Raw genomic sequence first — 24,957 nt, 5'->3', positions numbered from 1 at the left:
CAGCTCAGTTTTTTCACCCTTATAACTAAATTGATCTTTTTGGCCACAAGTTCTGAAGATTTTTTTCCTTTGTCTTTAAAATCTAATAGTTTTACCAGAATAAGTTTCGTTATTGATTGTTCCAGGTCTCTTTAAGCTAGGTACATAGTAAACCATTTTGTTAAATTTTTGGGTTGTTTTTTTCCAGAAAGTTGTTTTAGAACTATAGTTTTAAGTACTGGCTTTTGTCTATTGTTTTTCTTCTTCAGAGACTCCGATTACACGTATGTGGGATCATCCTTTGCCACTTTCTTTCTGTCCCTTTTTCTTTATCTTATTTTCATTTTCTTGGTAGTTTTCTTGACTTTCTTCAGTGTTCCTTGTTGAATTTTTCTTTAAATCTGTTCTCTCTTTCTGAGATTGTTTTTCTTTTCTTGCATTTTATTTCCTAAGCTTTATCAACTGTTGATGCACTTCTGTGTTTTACCTATTTCTCTTCTTCAGTGTTTTAATTTCTCATTTTGCAAATTTTTTTGTATAGGCCCCAACTACTTGTTTGAGGCTCCCCAATGAAGTTTGCAGGGTTATGTTACAGTTGTCTTTTTGACGTTTAGTTTTTAGGAGAGAATCAGATAAAATATTTTGATTTACATTTTCCTTTTTATTCTTAAATTAATTTTATATGAATTTGGCTTTTTTTCTTTTCCGAACTGTAGACGTTTCTTATACAGGGCCCACCTTATGTCAGTATGGCAAAGTGACATTTTTTTAGTGGATAATGAGAAGGAGGACTTGGTTTACATGTATTTTCTTTCGTCTCTGTAGGGTCCTTAATTTCTCTTTCTTTCCTTTACCTACACTGTTATCACTAAAGGGAAGTGCACAACCCCTGTTTATCTAATTCTCCTCAAAGCAGTGCTTCTTGAGGCTGTCGCCTTCAAAATCACTCACTTTCAAGCCCTTCCTTCTCTGTAGTGCTGTGAATTACCAAATCTGAGACTTGTGTTCAATACTTTGACCTTTTGTAGTACTTTTTGCTTTCTTGTGGTGCTTTTTGTCTGTCATTAATGCATGTCCTTCACGCCACTCTCTTCTTTTCCTCCTAGTATCTTAGTCTTTCATTCTCTGGCTCTGTATATTCATAAGCTTGTAGCAGCAGTGAGAGCTGTTGAATTTGGTGTTAGTTTCTCTGCTTATAGGTATTTATCTACTAATAACACTGAGGGCACGGTTCATGTTTGGTTTTATTTGTACTCCTTGTTGAATTTATTGTTTTGGAGGGAATATGTGGGTGGGTTGAGATTTAGGTAGTATCATTACCTTCTGCACTTACTTAAGTTCATTTTAGCAATAAAATTTAACCAATTCACTCTTTAGGCTGATTTTTGTCTTACAGAGTAAAAAAAGGTGCTTGTAGCCAGCCATTGACAAACGTGGGGCAAGTCTTAAAATCTGGATTTTTAACTGTAATTTAAATAGCTTTATTAACTTGAAACTGCTTAAGGGAGGCCATCTCCTAAATTAGCTCATCAAACTTAAGACATTTTCAGCCAAAATATGTCACATAATGAATTTTTTTGTATATACACACATATACAATTTAAAAGGAGTCCATTATTTATGTACTTTTTATATGGATTTGTTTTACATACACATTTTTCACATTTATATTAGTGTACACAAAATGAAATTGAGTTTTTACTCTCAGAAACAGTGCTTTCTGATCTTTTTGACATTGGATCATCATTATCAATATTTGATTTTTTTTTCCCATTCTACTCTTCTTCCAAAACTCCAATATAGCTCTTTAATATAGAATCTGTGGTAATTTTTCAGGAGGAGTTACACAAAGCAGTATGTACAAGGGTAGTCATCACATTCCTATTTACAAAAAGATCAAAAATCAGAAAATGTATTAATGTCCAGTAGTAAGAATTTGGTTAAATAAATAAGAGCAAAAAAACCAAAAATAGACATTTGCCCTGTTATTAAATAAAGCTAGTTTACAAAATACTATGGTCCTGTTTTTGTTTAAAGTATAATTTAAATATCATTTTCACTTAATGTTTGCACAGTTTTTGTCACATCACATATACAATACACCTTACTGTCATTCAGTGTTGTTTTAAAATCAACTGATTTTTCTATTTAGCTTTCTTCTAGACAATAATAAAAAAAATGTTCATTTTTTTCATGCGTATTAGAATAACTTGATAACTATTAATGTAGAAAAATTGCATTTTCATATGATCTAAAGTCATCCTTCATTCCCTTAGTGGAATGCATATCAAACTTAAATTCTTTTAAAGAAGCTTGTAGAAGGGTGTATAATAAAATTATAACCATGTAAACATTGCTGGTAATTTTACTTATTTTTCTTTCTGTTTTTCTGTGTTTTTTAATTTTCTAAAATAAATCTGGATTAATTCCTTCCATAATAGAAAAGTGTTTAGTGGGTTAGATTTTTTTTTTTTTAATCAAGAATTAAGAGACTTCCCTGGTGGCGCAGTGGTTAGGAGTCCACCTGCCAATGCAGGGGACACGGGTTCAAGCCCTGGTCTGGGAGATCCCACAGGCTGCGGAGCAACTAAGCCCGTGTGCCACAACTACTGAGCCTGTGCTCTGGAACCTGCAAGCCACAACTACTGAGCCCACGTGCCACAACTGCTGAGGCCCACATGCCTAGAGCCCGTTCTCTGCAACAAGAGAAGCCACCGCAATGAGAAGCCCACACACTGCAACGAAGAGTGGCCCCCACTCATCACAACTAGAGAAAGCCCGCATGCAGCCATAAATAAATAAATATATATTGTTTTTTTTTAAAGTAAGAATTAAAATTAAGTGTTTCTCTGTAAATCTCTACATTTCTTTATAAATTGATAGAATTGCCAATGTCCTGAAATGTCATTAAAATAAGTAGTAGTTTCTTTAAATAATGGATTTCTTAAAAGCAAAACATGGGAATTTCTCATATAATAATGACAGTTTAAAATAAAGCTCATAACTAAAATTAGTTTGTTTTATTCTTTTACAGGAGTTGAAACCTGATACAGTAACTAAATCTGCTCTTGGTGATGATATCAACTTTGAAAAAACCTGCAAAAAGGTACTTCTGCAAGGGGTTGTATTTCTTTTAGGAAAAGTTCCTTATTTGTATTGTTGACCTACTTTTTTCCTTTCACTTTTTTCCTTGAAGAGAGAACTTAGCAAAAGCCAGTTACTAAAAAATCAGTCAGTCAGTCAATCAATCACCTGGTGTGATTATTTTTTTAAAAAGCCAATTACTATTAGTGTACAATGATTTTTCCCCATTTGAGCTCTACTACTGCCAGCAAAAAATATTTTTATGGTAATTTATGAATTTTGCTTTGCTGTGATACCACACCCTCAAGGACCTTACAGGTATGTTGAAGTTAATGTGGCATTTGTGTGTTAGATAGCAGTTAGTCTGTTAATCTTACAAATTAGAATAAAGACTCTTTATTTTTATTCTTTCCAAATAGTTTTTATGAATATTTTATTTAATCCCTGCATTTACCCTATGAAAATTATTTTTACCCCCTTTTTGTAAGGAAACTGAAGCTCAGAAAGAATGAAGTGAGCTAATTAAGGGTATGCCACTGTTAGGTGCACAGTTAGGACTTTTACCCAGATCTTCTGCTCCTTGCATTTGCGTCACTTGCTTCATCCTTAGTATTTCCTCTTTTTCATTTCTACCCACTTTGCTAAAGGCTACGTGACAGTTCCACCAGAGAACAGATTTTTGGATTAATTGATTTTTATAACTCTATTACATTTCTTTTTTCACTTTTATTCACATTTGCTCTAATCTGTATTATTTCTTCCTCTTGCATTTGTGCTTACTTTGCTCTTTCTCTAGTTTCTTAACGTGGAAGCTTAAATTACTGATTTAGACCTTTATTTTTTCCTAATATAAGCATTTAATGCTATAAATATCCCTCTAAGCACTGCTTTAGCTACATCTTATAAATATGATATATTTTATTTTCTTTGAGTTTAAAATGTTTTAAATTTCCCTTGAAATTTCACCTTTAACCTATGGTTTAATTAGAAGTACATTGTTTAATTTCTGAACAATTGGGGGTTTCCAGGTATCTTTTTGTTAGTTTTCTTTATGATCCATGTGCATACTCTTTATGATTTTTATTCTTTTAACTTTATTATTTGTGTTATTTGTCCAGAGTATGGCTTATCTTGGTGAATATTTCATGTGCACCTGAAAACAATATTATTATATTGGGATCAGTGTCCTATAAATGTCATTTAGGTCAAACTGATTGATGGTGTTGTTCAGGTGATTTACATCTTTACTGACTTTCTACCTACTTGTTTTATTGTTGACTAAGAGATGTGTGTTGGAATCTCCAACTGTAAATATCAATTTTCCTATTCCAGCCTTAAGGAAAAAATTACTCTGATCCTACATTTATGTACACTAGCACTCACCTCTCTGCAATTCACTGATTTTAGCCATGTTAAATTTTAAAGCATTTTATTGTAAGAAGGCCAGAACATGAACGTTTTTGTATGTTTGAGGGGAGGGAAGATTTGTTGTTGTCACGGTCCTTGTCAGGAAGGCAACACCAAAGTCATGAGCATAATTTTACAAACAGCTTCCTTATTTTATACTAACATGATTTTACAGTAAATATTCTTATTTCATAGCATTCATTCATAGAGAGGAAAAATTTTAGTTCTGTTATAGTTTTTAACTTGTGTCTTGGTCTATCTATATTTCTGACAAAATAATGACATGTTAAATAGAATAGTGGTAATTGTATAAAAATATGGTAGGACATATTTGTTTCCTCTTGAGAGTTTAAAAAAATAATAATTTAAGGTTTTTACCAGAAAAATTTTTTTGAATTTTCTGGTTGCTGCATTCTAAAAGTATTTCAATAATATTTAATTTGTGATGAGAATAAAAAGCAATTTATTTTTAGTTGGCTAATACTATGTTTCCATTTAAATTTCAACACTAAAACTTGACAATATTATTTAATTTTAACTTGAAAATATCCAAAATAAAATATCCTTTTTTTTTTTTTTTTTAACTTTTCAGTCAGATTTTTTTCACTTTGTAAGGTTACTATTAGTTGATGTATGTGTAATATTTGTAGCATCAGGTTTTTTTAGGGTATCTTCTTTCATTTACAACCCTTTGTTAAACCTTCCATTGTGTGAAATGTCATCCTAAAAACGGGGAAATGTGTCTGTATTCACTTATCCATTTTTATTTTGTAATAGTAAATTCATTTGCATATTACTATATTTGTAGTCATGAGATTTATAATATTCACATAGAAAGTTTAGGATCTAACTGAAATATTGTCAAGCGAAACCTGATTGCATTTCTGCCCTTTTGGTATCTTCCTCCAAACAGAAGGAAGGAAAGGGAGGTGGAGAAGGAGAAAAGGAAAACAGTTCTGTTTCATCAGAGTTCTTGATGGAACCCTTGAGGATTTAGAGCCAAGGGAAATTGTCTTACTTAAAATGATTTCAGATTCCTCCCAAGCTATTTGATTTCAACTATTTTGCTACTGTTTTATGTCATTTGTGATATTCTTTGATTGGATTCATGTTCTGTATCAAAATATGTTAATAAATTAAACTTCTGGAATAAAAATGAGGCAAGTAGCAGTGTCATGGAGAGAAGACTGATTAGTTTGCCATAGGAAGGGAGGTTAGTGAAAGATGACCAAAGAGGAAATAAGGCTATTACATAGAGCTCTGTACATTTGAAGCTGTCTGACCATCAGAATAGAGCAGAACAAACTAATTTGTGTAACTTCTTAGAGCCTGCACAGTTCATGCATATACATTATTACCTCAGTTGATCTTACAACAATGATCTCGTATAGAAAACATTCATGTGTGCACACGTGTGTGTGTACATGTGTGTGTAGGTGTGTAGTAATACTAGTAGTGTCTTCATTTTCCAAATTCAGAAAGGGGTTAGAAAGATTAAGTAGCCAGTTAATATTTGTACAAGAGTTTTAAAGCTAGAGAGTTTGGGGACTAGAACTGTGACATTTCCAGACAATTATTGCCAGAATTTCAAGGGCTTCGCAATTCAAAACATCTGTTATATGCAGAGCAATCGGCTAAGCACTATGGAAGAAAGGAAGGAAATAGAACACAGTTATATTAAACAGCTACAGGATGAGAGGAAGCAAATTAATATTTGTTAACATCTACCAGTTGCCTGACTCGTTAGATGCTTTATATACGTTAGCTTTCTCAGGGAAGATGATGATAATCTCATTTAACAGATGAGACAACGGGCCTAGAAAGGTAAAATATACCTATGGTCATAGGTAGTCAGTAGGAAATGTCAGATCCAAGTTCTAAACCCATGTCTCTGCCTACAAAATGAAAGTTTAGGACAAAAGGATGGAATAAGTCCCATATATGTAAGACTGCATTTTGGAAATCATGGTGTTGTAGGGATTTTAAGAGTTCATTGAATACAGAAAAGTCTCCCATTCTCTTAAATGTGGACTCTAAGCCGTATTTTGCTTTGTTTGCCACAGTTCTTCTGATCCAGCTGAATAGACTGTTTCTTATTATATCTCTAAATGTTTTTAATAAATACAAATATGAATGTGTTGGTTTATATCATTAGGTAAAACCTGGAATTGAATTTAAGTCCAGTTAATGTTAAAAGTATGCTACTAGCATTCTACCTGTACTAGTTCATTTAGCGTCAGTTTGTTTTAAGGCAACATTTCAAAGGAATGAACATGGTGTGTAAGAGAGCTTTTTCATTTTTAGACTCTTGTTTATATTTACATGTACATTCTCAAAATTCTTTTCAAACTTGAACACCAAATGCTTTGTGTTCACAGTAAATACCCATATGCCAAAATAAAATGTGTCCATTAAAAAGTGAGGTGTTTTCCTTTTTTAATTTAATTTATTTGAAATGGAAGAAACTGGAGGTGTATGAAAACCACAGTTTCCTGAGAATTTTCCAAGGCAAACACTGTGTCAACTTCAAGTAATGAAAGCTGTGGTTTCCTTCATATCCCCCAATATTGTGAAGACTGTTCCATGCATGTGTAAAAACTATTTGTTAATCGTGATTACTTAGCCTTTTAAGCTTCAAAATAATTTTATTTAAATTTAAGAAGTGTGGCTGTATTTGAATTCTTTTATAAACCTCCACATTTTCAGTCTCTCCTATGAAGTTTATCACATTCTACCTTGGGTTAGTTATTTGTGCATTTGTTTTAACCTTTTAAATTAGTGCAAGATCATGAACCTCAAAAGATGGTGTTTGTGTCCTTATGTGTAAGACTGTGCCTTCACATAATAAGGCATATTTATGTAAATATAAATATCTGTAAATATAAAGAGGGAGAAACTAAGTGAGGAAGGAAGATGGACAGGAAAGAAGTAAGGAAGGATAAAGAATTTGAAGTCCCTCATGACAGGGACTGTCGTACTGACTCTTTGAGTTCCTACACTTAGGCTCAGTGCCTTAAGCAAAATGTAGACATCTCACATTGCAGCAGAGACCCAAAACACTGCCAAAGGTATGAACCTGAGCCCTCTTGATTAACAAGCCTCTTTTCTTATGTTTATATTTAATTTCTTTACAAAAAGATTTGAGGGAGGCTTGGAGTTGGGTCACAAAATGAGGGAAAGTTATCTCAAATAGTTTAGAAGAAAACTTGTTGAGAATACTAGACTGAATTCAGAAACCTGACTTTGAACTCTAGCTTGTTCCTAACTGGCTAAGTGGTCTTGAGATCAAGTCAATACTGTTAGTCTAATTGTTAGATAAAATCTTTGGTCTATATTCCCTTTACCTCTTTAACCTCTTGTTAAAATTTGAACTTAAAAAATTAAATGAATGATTTCTAATTGCTTTCTTAAGAATAAAATTAAAGAAAGGTTTAAAGTGTTAAATTTGACAAATTTTTATTAGAGAAATTTAAACATTTATTTAAATGATTGCTGTAATTTATAAAATTTGGTATTTTTAACTAAGACTTTTTCCAAATCAAACATTTTAAGAACTACAGGCATACCTCAGAGATACCAGGGGCTCAATTTCAGACCACCTCAGTAAAGCAAATAACCGCAATAAAGCAAGTGATAAATTTTTGGTTTCTCAGTGCATATAAAAGTTATGTTTACACTGTACTGTAGACTATTAAGTGTGCAATAGCATTATGTCTAAAAAATGTACGTACCTAAATTTAAAAATACTTCATTGCCAAAAAGTGCTAACCGTCATGAGTCTTCAGCAAGTTGTATTCTTTTTGCTGGTGGAGGGTCTTGCCTTGAAGTTGATGGCTGCTGACGGATCAGGGTGGCGGTTGCTGAAGTTTGGGTGGCTGTGGTGATTTCTTAAAATAATACAACAATGAAGTGTGCAGCATCGATTGCCTCTTCCTTTCAGAAACGATTTCTCTGTAGCAGGCAGTGCTGTTTGATAGCATTTTACCCGCAATAGAACTTCTTTCAAAATTGGTGTCAGTCCTCTCAAACACTGCTGCTGTTTTATCAACTAAGTTTATATAATATTCTAAGTCCTTTGTGGTCATTTCAGCAATCTTCACAGCATCTGCACCAGGAGTAGTTTCCATCTCAGGAAACCACTTTCTTTGCTCATCCATAAGAAGCAATCCCCATATATTCAGCTTTTATCATGAGATTGCAACAATTCAGTCACATCTTCACTTCCAATTCTAGTTCTCTTGCTGGTTTCACCACATCTGCAGTTACTTCCTTCACTGAAGTCTTGAACCTCTCAAAGTCATTCATAAGGGTTAGAATCAACTTCTTCCAAACTCCTGTTACTGCTACTATTTTGACCTTTTCCCATGAATCATGAATGTTTTTAATGGCATGTAGAATGGTGAATTCTTTCCAGAAGGTTTTCAACTTACTTTGCCTAGTTCCATAGGAGGAATCGCTGGCTATGGCAACTATAGCCTTATGAAGTGTATTTCTTAAAGAAGACTTGAAGGTTGAAATGACTCTTCGATCCATGGGGCTGCAGAATGTGTGTTGTGTTAGGAGGCATGAGAACAACATGAATCTCGTTGTACCCCTCCATCAGAGCCCTGATGACCAGGTGCATTGTCAATGAGCAGTAATATTTTGAAAGGAATCTTTTTCTCTGAGCAGTAAGTCTGAACAATGGGCTTAAAATATTCAATTCAGCAAGCCCTGTTATAAACAGATGTGCTGTCTCCAGACTTTATTGTTCCATTTAGAGAGCCTGGGCAGAGTAGATTTAGCATAATTCTCAAGGGCCCTAGGATTTTCGGAGTGGTAAATGAGTACTAGTTTTAGCTTCAGTCACCAGCTGCGTTAGCTTCTAACAAGAGTTGTCAGCCTGTCCTTTGAAGCCAGGCATTAACTTCTCCTTTCTAGCTATAAAAGGCATCTTCTTCCCAAAAAGGGTGTTTCTACGTTGAAAATCTGTTGTTTAGTGTAGCCACCTGCATTGTTTATCTTAGCCAAATCTTCTGGATAATATGCTACAGCTTCTACATCAGCACTTGCTGCTTTACCTTGCCCTTTGATGTTGTGGAGACAGCTTCTGTCCTTAAACCTCATGAACCAAACTCTGCTAGCTTTCCTTCTGCAGCTTCCTCACCTCTCTCAGCCTTCAAAGAGCTGAAGAGAGTTAGGGTCTTGCTCTGGATTAGGCTTTGGTTTAAGGAAATGTTGTGGCTTGGTTTAATCTTCTATCTAGACCACTATAGCTTTCTCTGTTATCAGCAGTGAGGCTGTTTTGCTTTCTAATCATTTGTGTGTTCACTGGAGTAGCCCTTTTAGTTTCCTTCAAGAACTTTTCCTTTGCATTTACATCTTGGCTAACTGTTTGGGGCAAGAGGCCTAGCATTCAGCCTATCTTGGCTTTCAGCATACCTTCCCCACTAAGCTTAGTCCTTTCTAGCTTTTGATTTAAAGTTAGAGACATGTGACTCTTCCATTCACTTGAATACTTACAGGCCATTGTAGGGTTATTAATTGGCCTAATTTCAATATTGTTTTGTCTCAGGGAATAGGGAGGCCCAAAGAGAGAGAGAGACAGGGGAACATCTCAGTGTTCAGTGGAGCAGTCAGAACATCAGTTGTTTGTTTTCTTATATGAGCGTGGTTTTTGGCGCCCCAAACAATTACAGTAGTAACATCAAAGATCAGTGGTCACAGATTGCCATAACAAATATAATAATAATGAAAAAGTTGAAATATTGCAAGAATTACCAAAATGTGATACAGAGACACAAAGTGAGCAAATGCTGTTGGAAGAATGGTGCCAATAGACTTGATAGACACAGGGTTGCTACAAACCTTCAATTTGTAAAAAAAACATAATATCTGTGAAGTGCAATAAAACAAAGCACAATAAAACAAGGTATGCATGTACATGTATAACATCTTTTATTCGTCTTAAAAGAATGAAAATTTAAACCCCGAGTATTTATAAAGCATATAACTAATGTGTATGTCATTAACAGTTTTTCCATTTGCACAGTTTTTTCCCCATTAGAATATTTCTTCTACTCCCCAAATCATGAGCTACTCAGATTTGCAAATCAGTAACAGACCATCAAGAACAGATATGAATTAATTAAATACAGCTAGCAAATAAATAAAAGGATTTTTTTGTCTACCATGCTTCTATTTGCAAAGATTCCTTTACAAAGGGAAGAGGCTTACATTTTTAGGCGTTTTTGCATTCCAGCTATCATTGCCTGCCTCTAACTGCATGACTTCAGGCAGGTCACTTACCATCTCTGGCTTTTGTTTTTTCTCATTTCTCTAATAAGCAGCTCTTCCAGATCAGACATTCTGGTAATGCGTTTCAGTCCCCCTTCAAAATTCTTACTGCATCAGATATGAAAATGACGGGGCTGTCCTCTCTGTGTGTGGTTTTGTTTTGCCAAAAAAAAAAAAAAAAATTAAATATTTTGTATCCCTCACACAATCTTAGCAAGATTTTTGTGGTATTTCTGCACTGTATTATTTTTTTTTAAATATTCTTAAACAACTCTGACATTGTCATATTTCATTATAACAGGAATAGTTCATATTTCATTATAACAAGAATAGTTCATTCCCTAAGATATTTAGCAGTGGTGTCGTGTAGCTAGCTTTATCAAAATTCCACTTTATAAAAATTAGAAGCAGTAGGGACATATTGAAATGTTCATACACAAATACCATTGTGGTACAAAGTGGGTATGGCACATACCTACAAGACAACATTTTTGTTAAATAGATTCCAGCTAAGTGAGAACTTGAGAAACCATTTCTTTTTTCTTTTTCTTTTTTTTCTTTTATTCTAAAGATGCTGATATATTTAAATATTTTGGTAAAAAAGTTTTTTGTTTCTAGCTTTATTGAGATATAAATTGACATAACATTGTATAAGTTTAAGGTAAACAACGTGATGGTTTGATATACATATATAGTATGAAATGATTACCATAATAAAGTTAGTTAATACATCCAACACCTTACGTAATTTGTGTGTGTGTGTGTGTGTGTGGTGAGAACATTTAAGATTGACTCTTAGCAACTTTCAAATATTTGATAAAGTATTGTTATCTGTAGTCACCATGCTGAATATTAGATCCCCATAACTTACTCATCTTGTAACTGAAAGTTCATACCTTTGACTAACTTCTCCCAGTCCCTGACAACCACCATTCCGCTCTCTGCTTCTATCAGTTTGGCTTTTTGTAGATTCCACATATAAGTGATACTGTGCTGGATTTGTCTTTCTGTATCTGACTTATTTCACTTAGCATAATGCCAGATCCATCCATGTTGTCACAAATGGAAGGATTTTCTTCTCTCACATGGCTGAATAATATTCTGTTGTATATATACTATACCTTCTTTATCCATTCATCCTTCAATTGGCACTCTGGAGGAATTTTGATAGGGATTGAGTTGAATCTTTAGATGGCTTTTGATAGTAGAGACATTTTAACCGTATTAATTCTTCCATTCCATGAACATGGGGTATCTTTGCATTTATTTGCGTCTTCCTCAATTTCTTTAATCAAAGTCTTATAGTTTTCAGTGTACAGATCATTTACCTCCTTGTATTTTGCTGTTTTCGATGGTAGTGTAAATAGGATTGTTTTCTTTATTTTTCTTTCAGATATTTTGTTGTTATTGTGTAGAAGTGCAACTGATTTATGTATGTTGGTTTTGTATCTTGTAACTTCACTGAATTTGTTTTATTATTTCTAACAATTTTCTAGTGGAGTATTTAGGGTTTGCTGTGTATAAGATCATGTCATCTGTATTCAGAGACCATTTTACTTCTTCCTTTCCAATTTGGATGCCTTTTATTTCTTTTTCTTTCCTAATTGCTCTGGCTAAGACTTCCAGTACCATGTTGAATAAAAGTGGTGAGAGTGGGCACCCTTGTCTTGTTCCTGACTTTAGAGGAAAACCTTTCAGCTTTTCATTGTTGAGAATGATGTTAGCTCTGTGTTTGTTATACATGATCTTTGTTAAACTGAGGTATGTTCCTTTTATACCCAATTTGTTGAGAGCTTTTATCATGAAAGGATGTTGAATTTTGTCTTTTTGTCCATCTATTGAGAGGATCATGTGATATTTCAGCCTTCATTCTGTTAATGTGGTAGGTACATCATGTACATTAATTGGTGGATATTGAACCATCTTTGCATCCCATGGTTAAATCCCACTTGATTATGGTGTATTATCTTTTGAATGTGCTGTTGAATTTGATTTGCTAGAATTTTGTCTAGAATTTTGCATCTTTATTTATCAGGGGTAAATAGTTTATCCTGTAGTTTTCTTTTCCTGTAGTGTCCTTATATGGCTTTGATGTCAGGGCAATGCTGGCTCATAAAATGAGTTTAGTGATGTTCCCCCCTCTATGTTTTTTTTGGAAGAGTTTGAAAAGGATTGGCATTAATTAGAGAAGCCGTTTATTTTCAACCCATTCTTCTTCTTATGTTCTTTTAAACAATTGCATTCCTACCAATGGAGTAGTGTCTATCCTAGCCACTGTTAAGGACAGGGATACTGCCTCATACTATAAACTGGATTTTGTATTTATAGCTATTCAAAACTTACCCAGAGATATAAAATTGTTCTCTGATATGGAGTGATTACAGGAAGTTAAATGCCCACACCTCTTAGATTTCCTAAGTAAGCCACATTGTCATCACATACTAGCTGTCAAACTGAGAAGCATAAAGAATGAGAATATGTTTTATATCTTATGTTAAAGTACCTACTTTTATCAACAAAGTACTTTCAAGAGAATAATACTTTTATTTGCTGATACCGTTATCTGTTTTCTTTAAAAACACAAATTACGTATAATCACAGAACCTAAAGCTGTGGTATACATAATTCTGCTTATTAAATTGTTATGTAATCATACCTGATTAGTAACTACTTAATTTTATAGACCTATATAGCTTGTAGACTCAAGCCTTCATGTTCTTCTTTGAACTCACTGCTGGTACATATGAGTGCATAAGCAATATACTGTACAACTCCAATTGTGACAACTACAGTGTGAATGCCAACCCTGGGATTATGCAACGCAATGGCTATTTTTTAACCAATCTCACTTCTTATTAACCTGTATTCTCCCCAAATAAGTCCACCACAGTTATAGAGGATGACATATAAGAATAACATCTTCATTTATTAGACTAATACATAATTGTACAATTTTAAATCTTATTCTAGAGCCCCCACCCCACCTCTTTTTTTTTTAAGAGAATTTACTGAAATTAGATCACTAAGTCACACTTAACTCTGGGATATCTTCCAGGGCAGAGAAATAGCATTGCTAAGTAAATTCAAAGATAAAATGATTCCTATCAAAGCAGTATTACTTTGAGTCAACACTAGACACAACACACAAGTATTACCACTGTTCTTCTAAAACTTTATAACTAAGATGGAAAGATATAGCTAACTCTGGAAAGAAAAATACCCGGTTCATTAAAGCTTTTAGCAAGTTGTCAAAACAGGGATTTGGTAACAGTAGTAAATATGGTTTTGAACAATTATACATGAATACCTTCAGTCAAAATCTATTTCGTATTCCCAGAACTTCTTATCTAAAACGTGAAATTAACTCACATGATAAAAATAATTACTTTCTAGTTTATCTGCCTTACAGATACAGTTGTTCATATATCAGGAATTTTCTTTGAAGTGAATTGAATTTTTAGTAGCTACTCGGGAAATATACTGAAAGAAACAGTTAAAGAAAAAACAGATGCTATTGGAATGTCTTTTTCCCTTGTAACCTGAGGAAAGATTCCTGGGGTGTGTATAACATTTGTCAGGACTAGTTGTTTTTGTTGTCACTGTTATTGTTTTTACATATAAATGTTCTAGAATTAGTCCTGAAGATTAAGACATACTGCTTCTGCACTGAATACCGAATTGTTTCTACTAAGCCGGAATCTCTTATTATGTCAGCGTTCAGGAAGCACATTTATTGCATTTAGTGCTATAACCTGTTGCCTCGATTTGGCAACAAAAGTCTGTCGTGGCAGTGTTTTTGTTTTAAATTCAACTTTTAAACATGATGAGCCTGCTAAAAAAAATTTTTTTTCTGTTTTCCTCAGTTTTTAGTTTACTTCCACTGAGGATTCTACTTGCATGTAATGTAGAGCAACATTACACTCTTTCTGTAAAGGACAGTACTGTACATATTTTAGGCTTTCTAGGCCTTACAGTCTTTGTCACAACTACTCAACAATGCCATTGTGACATAGTGCAGCCATAGATAGTATGTGAATGAATGAATTTGGCTGTATTCCCATAAAACTTTATTTTTAAAAACAGACAGCAGGTGAGAAGTTGGCCCATGGGCCAGTTTGAAAATCAAATAGTTCTACAAGATTTTTTTGTGAAAATGACAGTTCTCTCTCTTGGTCTTTCCCCACTTTCAAGTTCAGTTGATTCTGACAGGATTTACCCCCACATAAGTATGTTTATATTAGTACATTTGAAGCATTAGTGACTTCCTGCTGTGGTTTATAAGGATTTAGATCTCTTTCCTCCTTCAGCCCCTGTGTCGTATATGTACCCTCCTTATCCCTTCTATCTTCCTAATATACTTGGGTTAGATTTAGATTAGATGAACATTTAGTGATTATGTTATTTTGGCTGTGAGTCACGTAGTGAGTGATTATTACTTTTCTTTTTCTGTATAATATTTCTACTTATAGTTTGTAATTATTATGTTTATTTTGTTGTTTTCTGTGTACTCTCTATATAACACCAAACTCCTCATCAGTTATTGAAATCTCCTCTCAAGATAGTTAATAACACTAGGTATTGTAAATCTAAATCTAAATCTCCTGTTACCATACTGGGCATTCCTTTTGCCTGGATCTTCTGTTTCTTTTATCCCATGCCTACCTCATTCTTTGTTTCCTTCCTCATTTTAGTGGAGCCAGTAGCTTCTAGGGAGAAAGGTTCAAAGAATGTAAACTTTTAAAAACTTCCATGTCTGAAAGTATTTTTATTCTTCTCTAGTTTGGAAATCATTTTCCTACAAATTTATTGTCCTGACCTCTAATTCTGATTCTTGAATTTTGTGCATGTGATTTTATTTTTTCTTTCTGAAAGTTGTAGACCCCAGCATTGTGATGTGACTCTATTTTCATCTATTGTGTTGAGCCTTTTCAGCCTGAAAAAGCATGTTCTTCATTGAGGTTTCTGTGTTAATAGCTTTTCTACAAAACTCAAGCCAGTGTGTTTGACCCATACTTTCAGCAGCCCAGCCGGTCACTGAGTAACACAGGATACCAGCAATAGGCTTTCTTGCCAGATTCGCTCATGTTTCTCCTAGGTAGATAACATGAGTAGGAAGTCCTGTATTACTTCAGGAAACCCAACAAGGAGTTAAAGAAGCAGAGATATACCATGTTTTTGGATTGGAATAATCAGTATTGTCAAAATGACCATACTACCCAAGGCAATCTATAGATTCAGTGCAATCCCTATCAAATTACTAATGGCATTTTTCACAGAACTAGAACAAAAAAATTTTTAATTTGTATGGAAACACAAGAGACCCTGAATAGCCAAAACAATCTTGAGAAAGAAGAATGGAGCTGGAGGAATCATGCTCCCTGACTTCAGACTATACTACAAAGCAACAGTAATCAAAACAGTATAGTACCGGTACCAAAACAGACATATAGATCAATGGAACAGTATAGAAAGCCCAGAAATAAACCCATGCACTTATGGTCAATTAATCTGTGACAAAGGAGGCAGGAATATACAATGGAGAAAAGACAGTCTCTTTCAGTAAGTGGTGTTGGGGAAGCTGGACAGCCTCATGTAAAAGACTGAAATTAGAGCATTCTCTAACACTCTATACAAAAATAAACTCAAAATGGATTAAAGACCTAAATGTAAGACCAGATACTATAAAACTCCTAGAGGAAAACATAAGCAGAACACTCTTTGATGTAAATCACAGTAATAATTTTTTGGATCTGTCTCCTAGAGTAATGGAAATAAAAATGAAAATAAACAAATGGGACCTAATTAAACTTAAAAGCTTTTACACAGCAAAGGAAACCATAAACAAAATTAAAAGACAACCTACTGACTGGGAGAAAATATTTGCAAACAGTGTGGTTAATTAACTAACAAGGGGTTAATTTCCAAAATATACAAATAGGTCATACAGCTTAATATCAAAAAAAACAAATAACCCAATTAAAAAATGGGCAGAAGAGCTAAGTAGACATTTCTCCAAAGAAGACATGCAGGTCACCAACAAGTACATGAAAAGATGCTCAGTATTGCTAATTATTAGAGAAATGGAAATCAAAACTACAATGGAGTATTGCCTCACACCAGTCAGAATGGCCATCATCAAAAAGTCAACAAATAATAAATGCTGGAGAGGTGTGGAGAAAAAGGAACCCTCCTACACTGTTGGTGGGAATGTAAATTGTTGTAGCCACTATGGAGAACGTGTAGAGCTTCCTTAAAAAACTAAAAACACACAGCACAGGTGACCTATGCTGTGTGGAATACAATATAGTTAGAACCTTTTAAGCTGAAAGAACACAGTATGTTGCTTATTGAACATCCTAGGGAAATGAGCATATCATTCTGAATATTCTCTTTTTTGCTCATTCATTATCTTATAGAGGAATAAACTGCTTGGACAACTTAATGAGTTGTTATTTATCATTTGAATAAGCAGTAAAGGTTTCTTCAAAGTAAAAAAAAAAACAAAACAAAAAAACTAAAAACAGAGTTATCATATGATCCTGCAATCCCACTCCTGGGCATATATCCGGGGAAAATTCTAATCCGAAAAGGTACATGCACCCCAGTGTTCATAACAGCACTATTTACAATAGCCAAGACATGGAAGCGTCCTAAATGTCCATTGACAGATGAATGGGTAAAGAAGACGTGATAAACACACACACACACACACACACACACACACACACACACACACACAATGGAATATTACTCAGCCATAAAAAGGATGAAATAATGCCATTTTCAGTAACATGGATGGACCTAGAGATTATCGTATTAAGTGAAGTAGACAGAGAAGGATAAATATCAAATGATATCACTTATATGTGGAATCTAAAAAAATGATACAAATGAACTTATTTACAAACAGACTCACAGACATAGAAAACAAACTTATCGTTACCAAAGAGGGAAAAAAAAAAAGGAAACCCAGCAAGGAGTTGAAGAAACAGGATTGGCTTAACACCGTACTTAATGAATAGTCTCCAAATGGACTATATTTCTTGCAGAAGGCTGAACAGAGACAGTGTCTAAGAGTCAGAATCAAGGTGTATTAGTTTCCCTAAGGCTGCTGTAACAAAGTACCAAAAACTAGATGGTATATAACAACAAAAATTTATAACAAAATACCAAAAGTTAAATGTTATATGACAACAGAAGTTTATAATATTTTCTTGCGTTTCAGAAGACTAGAAATCTGAAATCAAGGCATCAGTAGGGCTGTACTTCCTCAGAAGGTTCTAGGGAAGACCCCTTCCTTGCTTCTTCCAACTTGGCTTGTGGCAGGGTAATTGCAGCCTTTGCCTCAGTGGTGTTCCCTTTCTGTCTCCCCGTGCCTCTGTATCCAAGTGCCCTCCTTATAGAGACACCAGTCATATTAGATTTAGGGCCCACCCTAAACCAGTATGCTCTCCTCTTAATTAATTATATCTGCAATGACCTTGTTTCCAAGTAGGATCACATTCTCAGTTTCTAGTTGGATAAAAATTTGGGGAGGATACCATTTGACCCAGGACAGAAGGTAATTAGGCAGCAAATCGTCCTGGCACAGGATTTGCACCAGGTCTAATTTAAAGGAGTTGTTCTCTGAGGGACTCTACCTAGATAAGTTCTCCAAACAGAATAGATTTCAAACTGTTATCATCTTGCTTTTACTTAGGTACTCATAAGTGTTTATTACTGGGAAGGAAAAGGCCTTATTGGGCTGTTAACAATGAAGGGTAAATTTAAAGTAAAGATGTTTAAAGCTGATAGCTCTACTTTCACACACTAGTGAAATTTTTACTTGCTTCATGGAATATTTATTGAATGCCAACTATTATCAGTTATTGTCCTAGGCACTAGGTCTACAGGAATGTGGAAGACAAAAGTCCCTGCCTCACAGATACGAAAATATCTGCACTGGCGTGCCGTGTTGAGTGATGTGAAGTAAATAGTGATGGAAAGTGTTTTAGTTCAGATAACATTTGAGCAGAGACCTGAATACAATGAGATGATCAGCCCGTGTGTATTTGGGAGTAGAGTATTCCAAGTAGAGAAGAGCTTGCAAAGGAAGAGCCTAAGCATCAGAAGGCAGTAAAGCTTTAAAAAGAACAGATAGGGAAATAACATGATCTGGTTATGTTTAAAAGCTTGCTGTGACTGCTATATGAAAATTGACTGTGAGAGAACAAGAGGCAATGGAGAATGACCAGGTGTGAGCTTATTACATTGGTCCAGGTGAGAGGTATTGGTGATTTGGTCAAAGGAAGTAAGTAGAAATGGTGTAAGTGACTGGTTCTGGATAGATTTTGCAGATGAAACCACAGGATTTGCTGAAGGATTTATTTGAGCTGTGAAGAAAGGAGAAATGTAATGGAAGAATCATTTGAGTTTTAGGCCTGAGCAACCAGAAAAATTAAAATTACATACAATAAGATGGGAAAGACTATAGCAGAAGTAGGTTTAAGAAGAAAGTTACAGCATTCTCTTTTAACATGTCAAGTAGGTGGTTGGATATATGAGTCTGGAACTCAAGTTAGAGCTTGAGGTAGAAATTTGGAAGTTTTCAGCCTACAGGTGATATTTAAAGCAGTCTGAATTATGAATTTTCTAAATGTATAAATATTAATGTATGTATGTGTATATATATATGTATATAGTCCCATTCAGTCATCATCAAACATCTATAAAGTGTTGGCTATAAGCCAGGCACTGGTGGAAGGTTGTGAGAATACAGTAATGGTACTAGTCATTCAAAATAAAAATATATAGCATTTGATAATTTCTAGGTCTCTAGTAAATGGAACTTCAAGCATTATAGTAGTCATGGATTATATCACCCAGCTTAGTACTAATATGTTACTTGATTCTTTCATATTATTTTAGTTTTCTTAACTAGATCTTTTAAACTCTGAATACAGGAGCTATATTACTTTTTTTTTTTAATATCACACACGATGCTTACCACAATTCTGGAAAGATATTAAGTACCCAAAGAATATTTATTAATTGATTACATGATAATTTTAACTGTTAAGAACAGTAGTATTTTTGTCAGTGTGTTATCTTTAGCATGGATTACAGGTGAGTTGTCTAATTAGAATATTAACAAATTCCTGTTCCCTAACTCTTAACTTTTAAAAATTATAATGGATTGCATTTTATTCACTTCTTAGTAGTGTTGCGTAGTTTTTATTCCCATGTGCTTGTTACTTCAATTTGCAGCCTGATTCTACTGCAACTGAAAGAGCAGTTGCCAGACTAGCAGTGCACCCTCTTCTGAAGAAAAAAATAGATGTGCTAAAAGGTATGAATTAAATGACTTTTAAGCCATTTATGGTACATGATTTGAATAAACGGCCATTCATTTATTTACTTTTATGGTGCTTTTCTCCTTTTGAGGATCTTTTATATTATAAATGTCTCTTTCAAATATTTCCAAATGTGGGAAGCTACCTGACAATATAGAAGTTATCTGATGTCTGAAAATATTTTGTATTTTTTCTAAATTCCTATTTCCTAAATTTCTAAAATATATATTCATGATAATATTGAATATAATTGATTTTCTAAATATTGGTATAATTCATATTATTACTTATGATATTGCCACTTAGTCACATAATTTCTATTTATGTATGTACATTTTAAAATGTATTGAAGGAATTAAATGCTTCTGTCACAGATTAGAAGATACTTATTTTTATGTCTGAAAACACAATTTATGGTATTTACAATTGTATTAATACATTATTATTACAGAAATTAAAGTTGCCATTTTATTCTATTTATTTGTATTTAGTGAAGTTTTTACTGTTCTTCTTAACATCCAAACATGAAGGAATAAATTTTCTTTTAATTTTAGAGATTTAAAATGGATACCTCTGAGCATTTTGTATATGTTTGGTTTTGTAAAAGTCAATAGATTTCTTTGTAAATTCATACCCATTATATATATGTAATATAAATTCCAGTCATTCTCTTAAGTATTTCCAAATAATTTAAGAAATACTGTACTAAAACAATAATGTTTTGTATTATTTGTTTCAATGCTGAAACAAGTCATATGCTGTTTCTCTTGCAGCTGCTGTCAAAGCCTTTAAAGATGCAAGACAAAATGTTGTTGAAGTTAAGTCATCAAAGAATGCTTCAGAAGAAAATGATTCCAAGGACACTTTGTGTTCAAACGACGATGCCAGTAAGTTACAGCATGAAGGAACTATTATCAGTGAGCAAAAAGAGAAAGAAGCCAAAATATTGGCAAAGAAACCAATAAATAATTCAAAAGAAAATATAGCCAAGATGGAACATGGACCCAAAACAGTGGACATTCCAAATTCTCTATCAAAGCCTTCTGAAAAAGATTCTGCAGTACCCTCTGAACCCCAGAAGATACCTGCTGACCCCAAAATGAAAACATTTAGTCAAACCAAAAAAGAGAAAGAGTCCAGTAGCTCACTTGGTGTTAACAGTGATGGAGAAGAATTACATGAAGAAGAGAAGGAATATTTTGATGATAGCACAGAAGAAAGGTTTTACAAACAGTCTTCCATGTCCGAGGATAGTGATAGTGGTGATGACTTCTTCATTGGGAAAGTCAAACGGACACGGAAGAAGGAAAGTAGTTGTCATTTTTCAGTTAAGGAACAAAACCCCCCCAAAAAATTGTTGCCTGAAGAAGATATACTTGAAACCCATCAGGATATGAGAAGTGATAAAAACAAGCCATGTACAGAAGCAAGGAAGTTTGAATCAGTGTTTTTCCATTCTTTATCTGGATCTAAAAGCTCTGGAAGGTAAGAGTATTTTTTCATCCTGAAAGAATTATTAGTTCTTAATTTTTCAAAAGATATGAAATAACCACACATCCTGACACTGAGATACTATCTCTCATACATAATTCTAGTTTGTACAATACATCCTATAAAGTTTAGACTTGGCCCTCTCCAAGTTTATATTGGATAATATATACAAATACACGTATGAGAATGCCACATTTTTCCAAGCTCATCAGAAAATGAGACAATATAGATAAATAATTTGTCTAATTTAATTGTCTAGCTAATTTAAGTTTATTCCTTTGATTATCCAAGTTTTGAAACTTTTAGTTAGCTTTTGGTGAAAACTTTTGAAAATTTCTCACATATCTCACTTTTTAAACAGAGCTTTCTGAAAAGAATGTGGTGAGTTTTTTTGTTGTTTTTTTTTCTCTTGTTGACCCAGGGCATTATTGTAAAACTCAACCGTTTTATTATGTATTTCTGTTTCAGTAGATAAGGCTGCTTGCCCTAACTCTGAGTTTCTCCAGACTGCTTTGTATTTGGTGATGCTGTCATCCTTATCCCTTCTGTTAATCACTACTTTTCATAGCTGTTTTGTTATAAATCAATAAGTTTAACTTCATTTGTAATTCTAATCTGGTAGGGGATATCTTCACATTTTAGAATAAAAATCATGGTTAGCTATTTTCTTCCATAAACTTTTTCTATAATTTATAGGTCAGGCATAATTTTTAGTAGAATAGAAAAATATGATGTTGAAATTTTCCAAAAATGTCAGAGTATGGAAAAGACACACAAACCATCTTTGGAGCCTTGAAAATTATTACATTATTTCATATATCTCCCAACTGTGCCTAAAAAAGCTACAGTTTTTCCCTCACTTGAAAATTAAGCACCACTATCCCTTCCCTCTCCCCGAAAAATGTTAATCTAAATTTTTGTTATATGTGATTGTTATATGGGACTCATTCCCCCTGTAAGATTTTTGAAATTCTTTGTCTAGATAGTTCTCAAAGGTACAAGGTAACCAAGACGGGATATTTTATGGCCAGAAATCCCTATATGGGTGGTGAGAGGAAAATTCCTACATGTTTCTGTAGTAATATTGGGGTCTAACAAACCTTTGATGTAGCTAAAACATGGGGTTTTCATAATTTTTTTATTCGTTTCTGGGGGGGTAAAGGAGTATGATAGTTTTTTTAATGAGTTTTATCAACATTTTTATTATGTTATCTTCTTAAAGTCAGAGGATTTGTTTATCTTTTAAATGTCCTAATGGTATTTTTCTTCTTTTAGAAATTACAGAGAACAGGCGCCAAGAAGCAAAACCCCAGGTATGTATTAATGACTGTCTGACTTCCATATGCAGTTGAGCAATGCTTTGCCAAAGAGGGAAGATGAAAAATTCTGGTTGCTTAGTAGCCTGAATCAATTATGTACCCACAGAAATGTAAATAGAGCATCTTATAATTAATCAGAATAATTTTTAAATTTTAATTATTTTTTTTTACCCTCTATGTCCTGCCAGTAGGAAATATGTTAGACAAAAGTTATCAGGAAATATCGGGTCTATTTAATTTATCTTGAACTAATCGACATATTCTTTAAGTATATTGCTATGTGAGTTCCATCTTAGTCAACGCCATGCCATTAAACATTCAGTACTAAGTATGTTACTTTCAGGGTTAAGAGTGAAACCAGATTTTCAGATTAATTCGTAACAAATCAAATTTAATATATTTGGGTGGTCTGACTTCTGTACATAATCCCAAACTCTCACTGATTTAAAATAATAAAAATTTATTTCTCACATTACAGTCTACTATGAATCAGCACAGGGGCTGTGTTTCACATAGTCATTCAAGGATCAGGCTCCTTCCATCTTTGGCTCCTTTCTACTCCTGTTCCCAGGTATTCTCCATTTGACCAACAAAAGGGAATAGAGTACACGGAGAATTTTGTAAGAAGTTTTCATGGGCCAGGCCTGAAAGTGTTAGGGATCAGTTCTGCTCACATTTCATTAGCCAGAATTTAGTTACATGACCCCATCCTAGCCAAAAGGGAGCTAAGAAATGCAGTCTAACTATGCGGCTGGGTGGAAAAAGAAAGTGGAATTTCTTGAACACGTAACTGTCTGCTGCTGACTATCCTTTTGATCATCAGATGGTAATTTCACTTTTTTCTCTGGTAATTTCTCAACACATAGAGCACACTATGTGCTTCCTTCCTGAGGAAGCCAACCCAAAGTCCCATCCAGTCATTGTATCCAGTTCAAAGCCTAGAATCCCTGAGTGATGATGCAGTGCTTTCCATCAGATCTCATGATGTAACTGCTCAAAATTTGGTGACCTGTGCACTAAAAAGACACACTGCCTGCCCACAACTCAGACCAGATATTTAGTGGCAGAGCAGGAACAAGGTAACCACAATAAAAACTCTCAATCAGTTAAGGGAAACATGGGAGGTGTGCAACATGTCTACTACCTGAGCAAAGATTGTGAAGAATCTATGAGGAATTTTCTTATCCACTGTTCTCCATGGTCTCTGACTGTGTTCTTGGGAGGGTCTTTGTTCCATGGCCACAGCTGAAGTAGACAGTTAGTATGATCTTCTTGGGAGTTGCCCCAAGTGATTAGTAAAAATATATGATCGTGAAGATGGTTTCAAGTCTTAACAGTCAGGTTTTTTCCAGCCTAGGTTTGTGATTTCTTTCACAATAAAAATTCCCTCCAAAACTTACTGGATTTCTGACCTCTTTATTTCCAATCAGTCCATCAATGAGCTAGTCACCACACCAAAAATTCTTTCCTAGAGCTATTTTTCAAACTTGCCTTATTTATGTTGGTGAGTCATTCCCCGCCCCCGCCCTCCGCCACTGTCCCAGTCATTCAGTGTCTGTTGCATTCAGATTCTCAGGTTTGGTTGAGATGGCCATACCTTTGCTCTTATCTCTGCTCCAGGGCTAAATCTCTTTGGGCCTTTACTGCTTAAAATCTTTCTCAGTCTTATCTCTTACTGTTAGGAGTCCAAAGGCTTTTCTAAACCTTTAGGTCCCAAATATCTGAACCCTCTCTTCCCTTTTGATTCTGCTTGTGAGCTGGCCAGTTCTTTCCTGAACTTTTCTCTTTTTTTTTGTAGTACTTTGCCAAAGAGCCATCAGTACACTAATCTTTTTATTCTTTCCAGCCACTTACCCTTGTGCTGCAATTCCATAGGCATGTAGCCTACTTCCCAAGTTTTCACTGGCAACAATTTTACCTTTTCCTTAACATATACACAGGATGCTCACTTTTCAGCCTCAGGTATCCATTTCCTTACTACCTACCACTGAACTGCAAAGCCCGTGCCAAATTTTTATGATATTTTAATGGCTGTATTAAAATACTAGGTTTGGCAAATACGTGGCCTT

General features: G+C 34.2%; 1 protein-coding gene across 2 annotated transcripts in view; it reads left to right on the top strand.

Annotated features, from left to right (window-relative positions):
- SRFBP1 (serum response factor binding protein 1) overlaps positions 1 to 24,957 on the top strand; it is a 60,541-nt gene that overhangs the window by 33,681 nt on the left and 1,903 nt on the right. Inside the window, exons 4-7 of one of the 2 annotated variants that reach the window (XM_082457908.1) lie at positions 3,014 to 3,085; positions 19,993 to 20,074; positions 20,852 to 21,563; positions 22,845 to 22,882. In XM_082457908.1, coding sequence (XP_082314034.1) covers positions 3,014 to 3,085; positions 19,993 to 20,074; positions 20,852 to 21,563; positions 22,845 to 22,882 — 904 coding nt within the window. Of the gene's footprint in view, positions 1 to 3,013; positions 3,086 to 19,956; positions 20,075 to 20,851; positions 21,564 to 22,844; positions 22,883 to 24,957 lie in introns of both variants that reach the window. The other variant, XM_082457907.1, reaches the window with a different exon arrangement.

Source organism: Balaenoptera physalus (genome assembly GCF_965194825.1).
Source record: "Balaenoptera physalus genome assembly, chromosome: 3".
Classification (NCBI taxonomy): domain Eukaryota; kingdom Metazoa; phylum Chordata; class Mammalia; order Artiodactyla; family Balaenopteridae; genus Balaenoptera; species Balaenoptera physalus.
The sequence above is the reverse complement of the archived record's forward strand: the minus strand, read 5'-3'. Positions and strand labels throughout refer to the sequence as shown.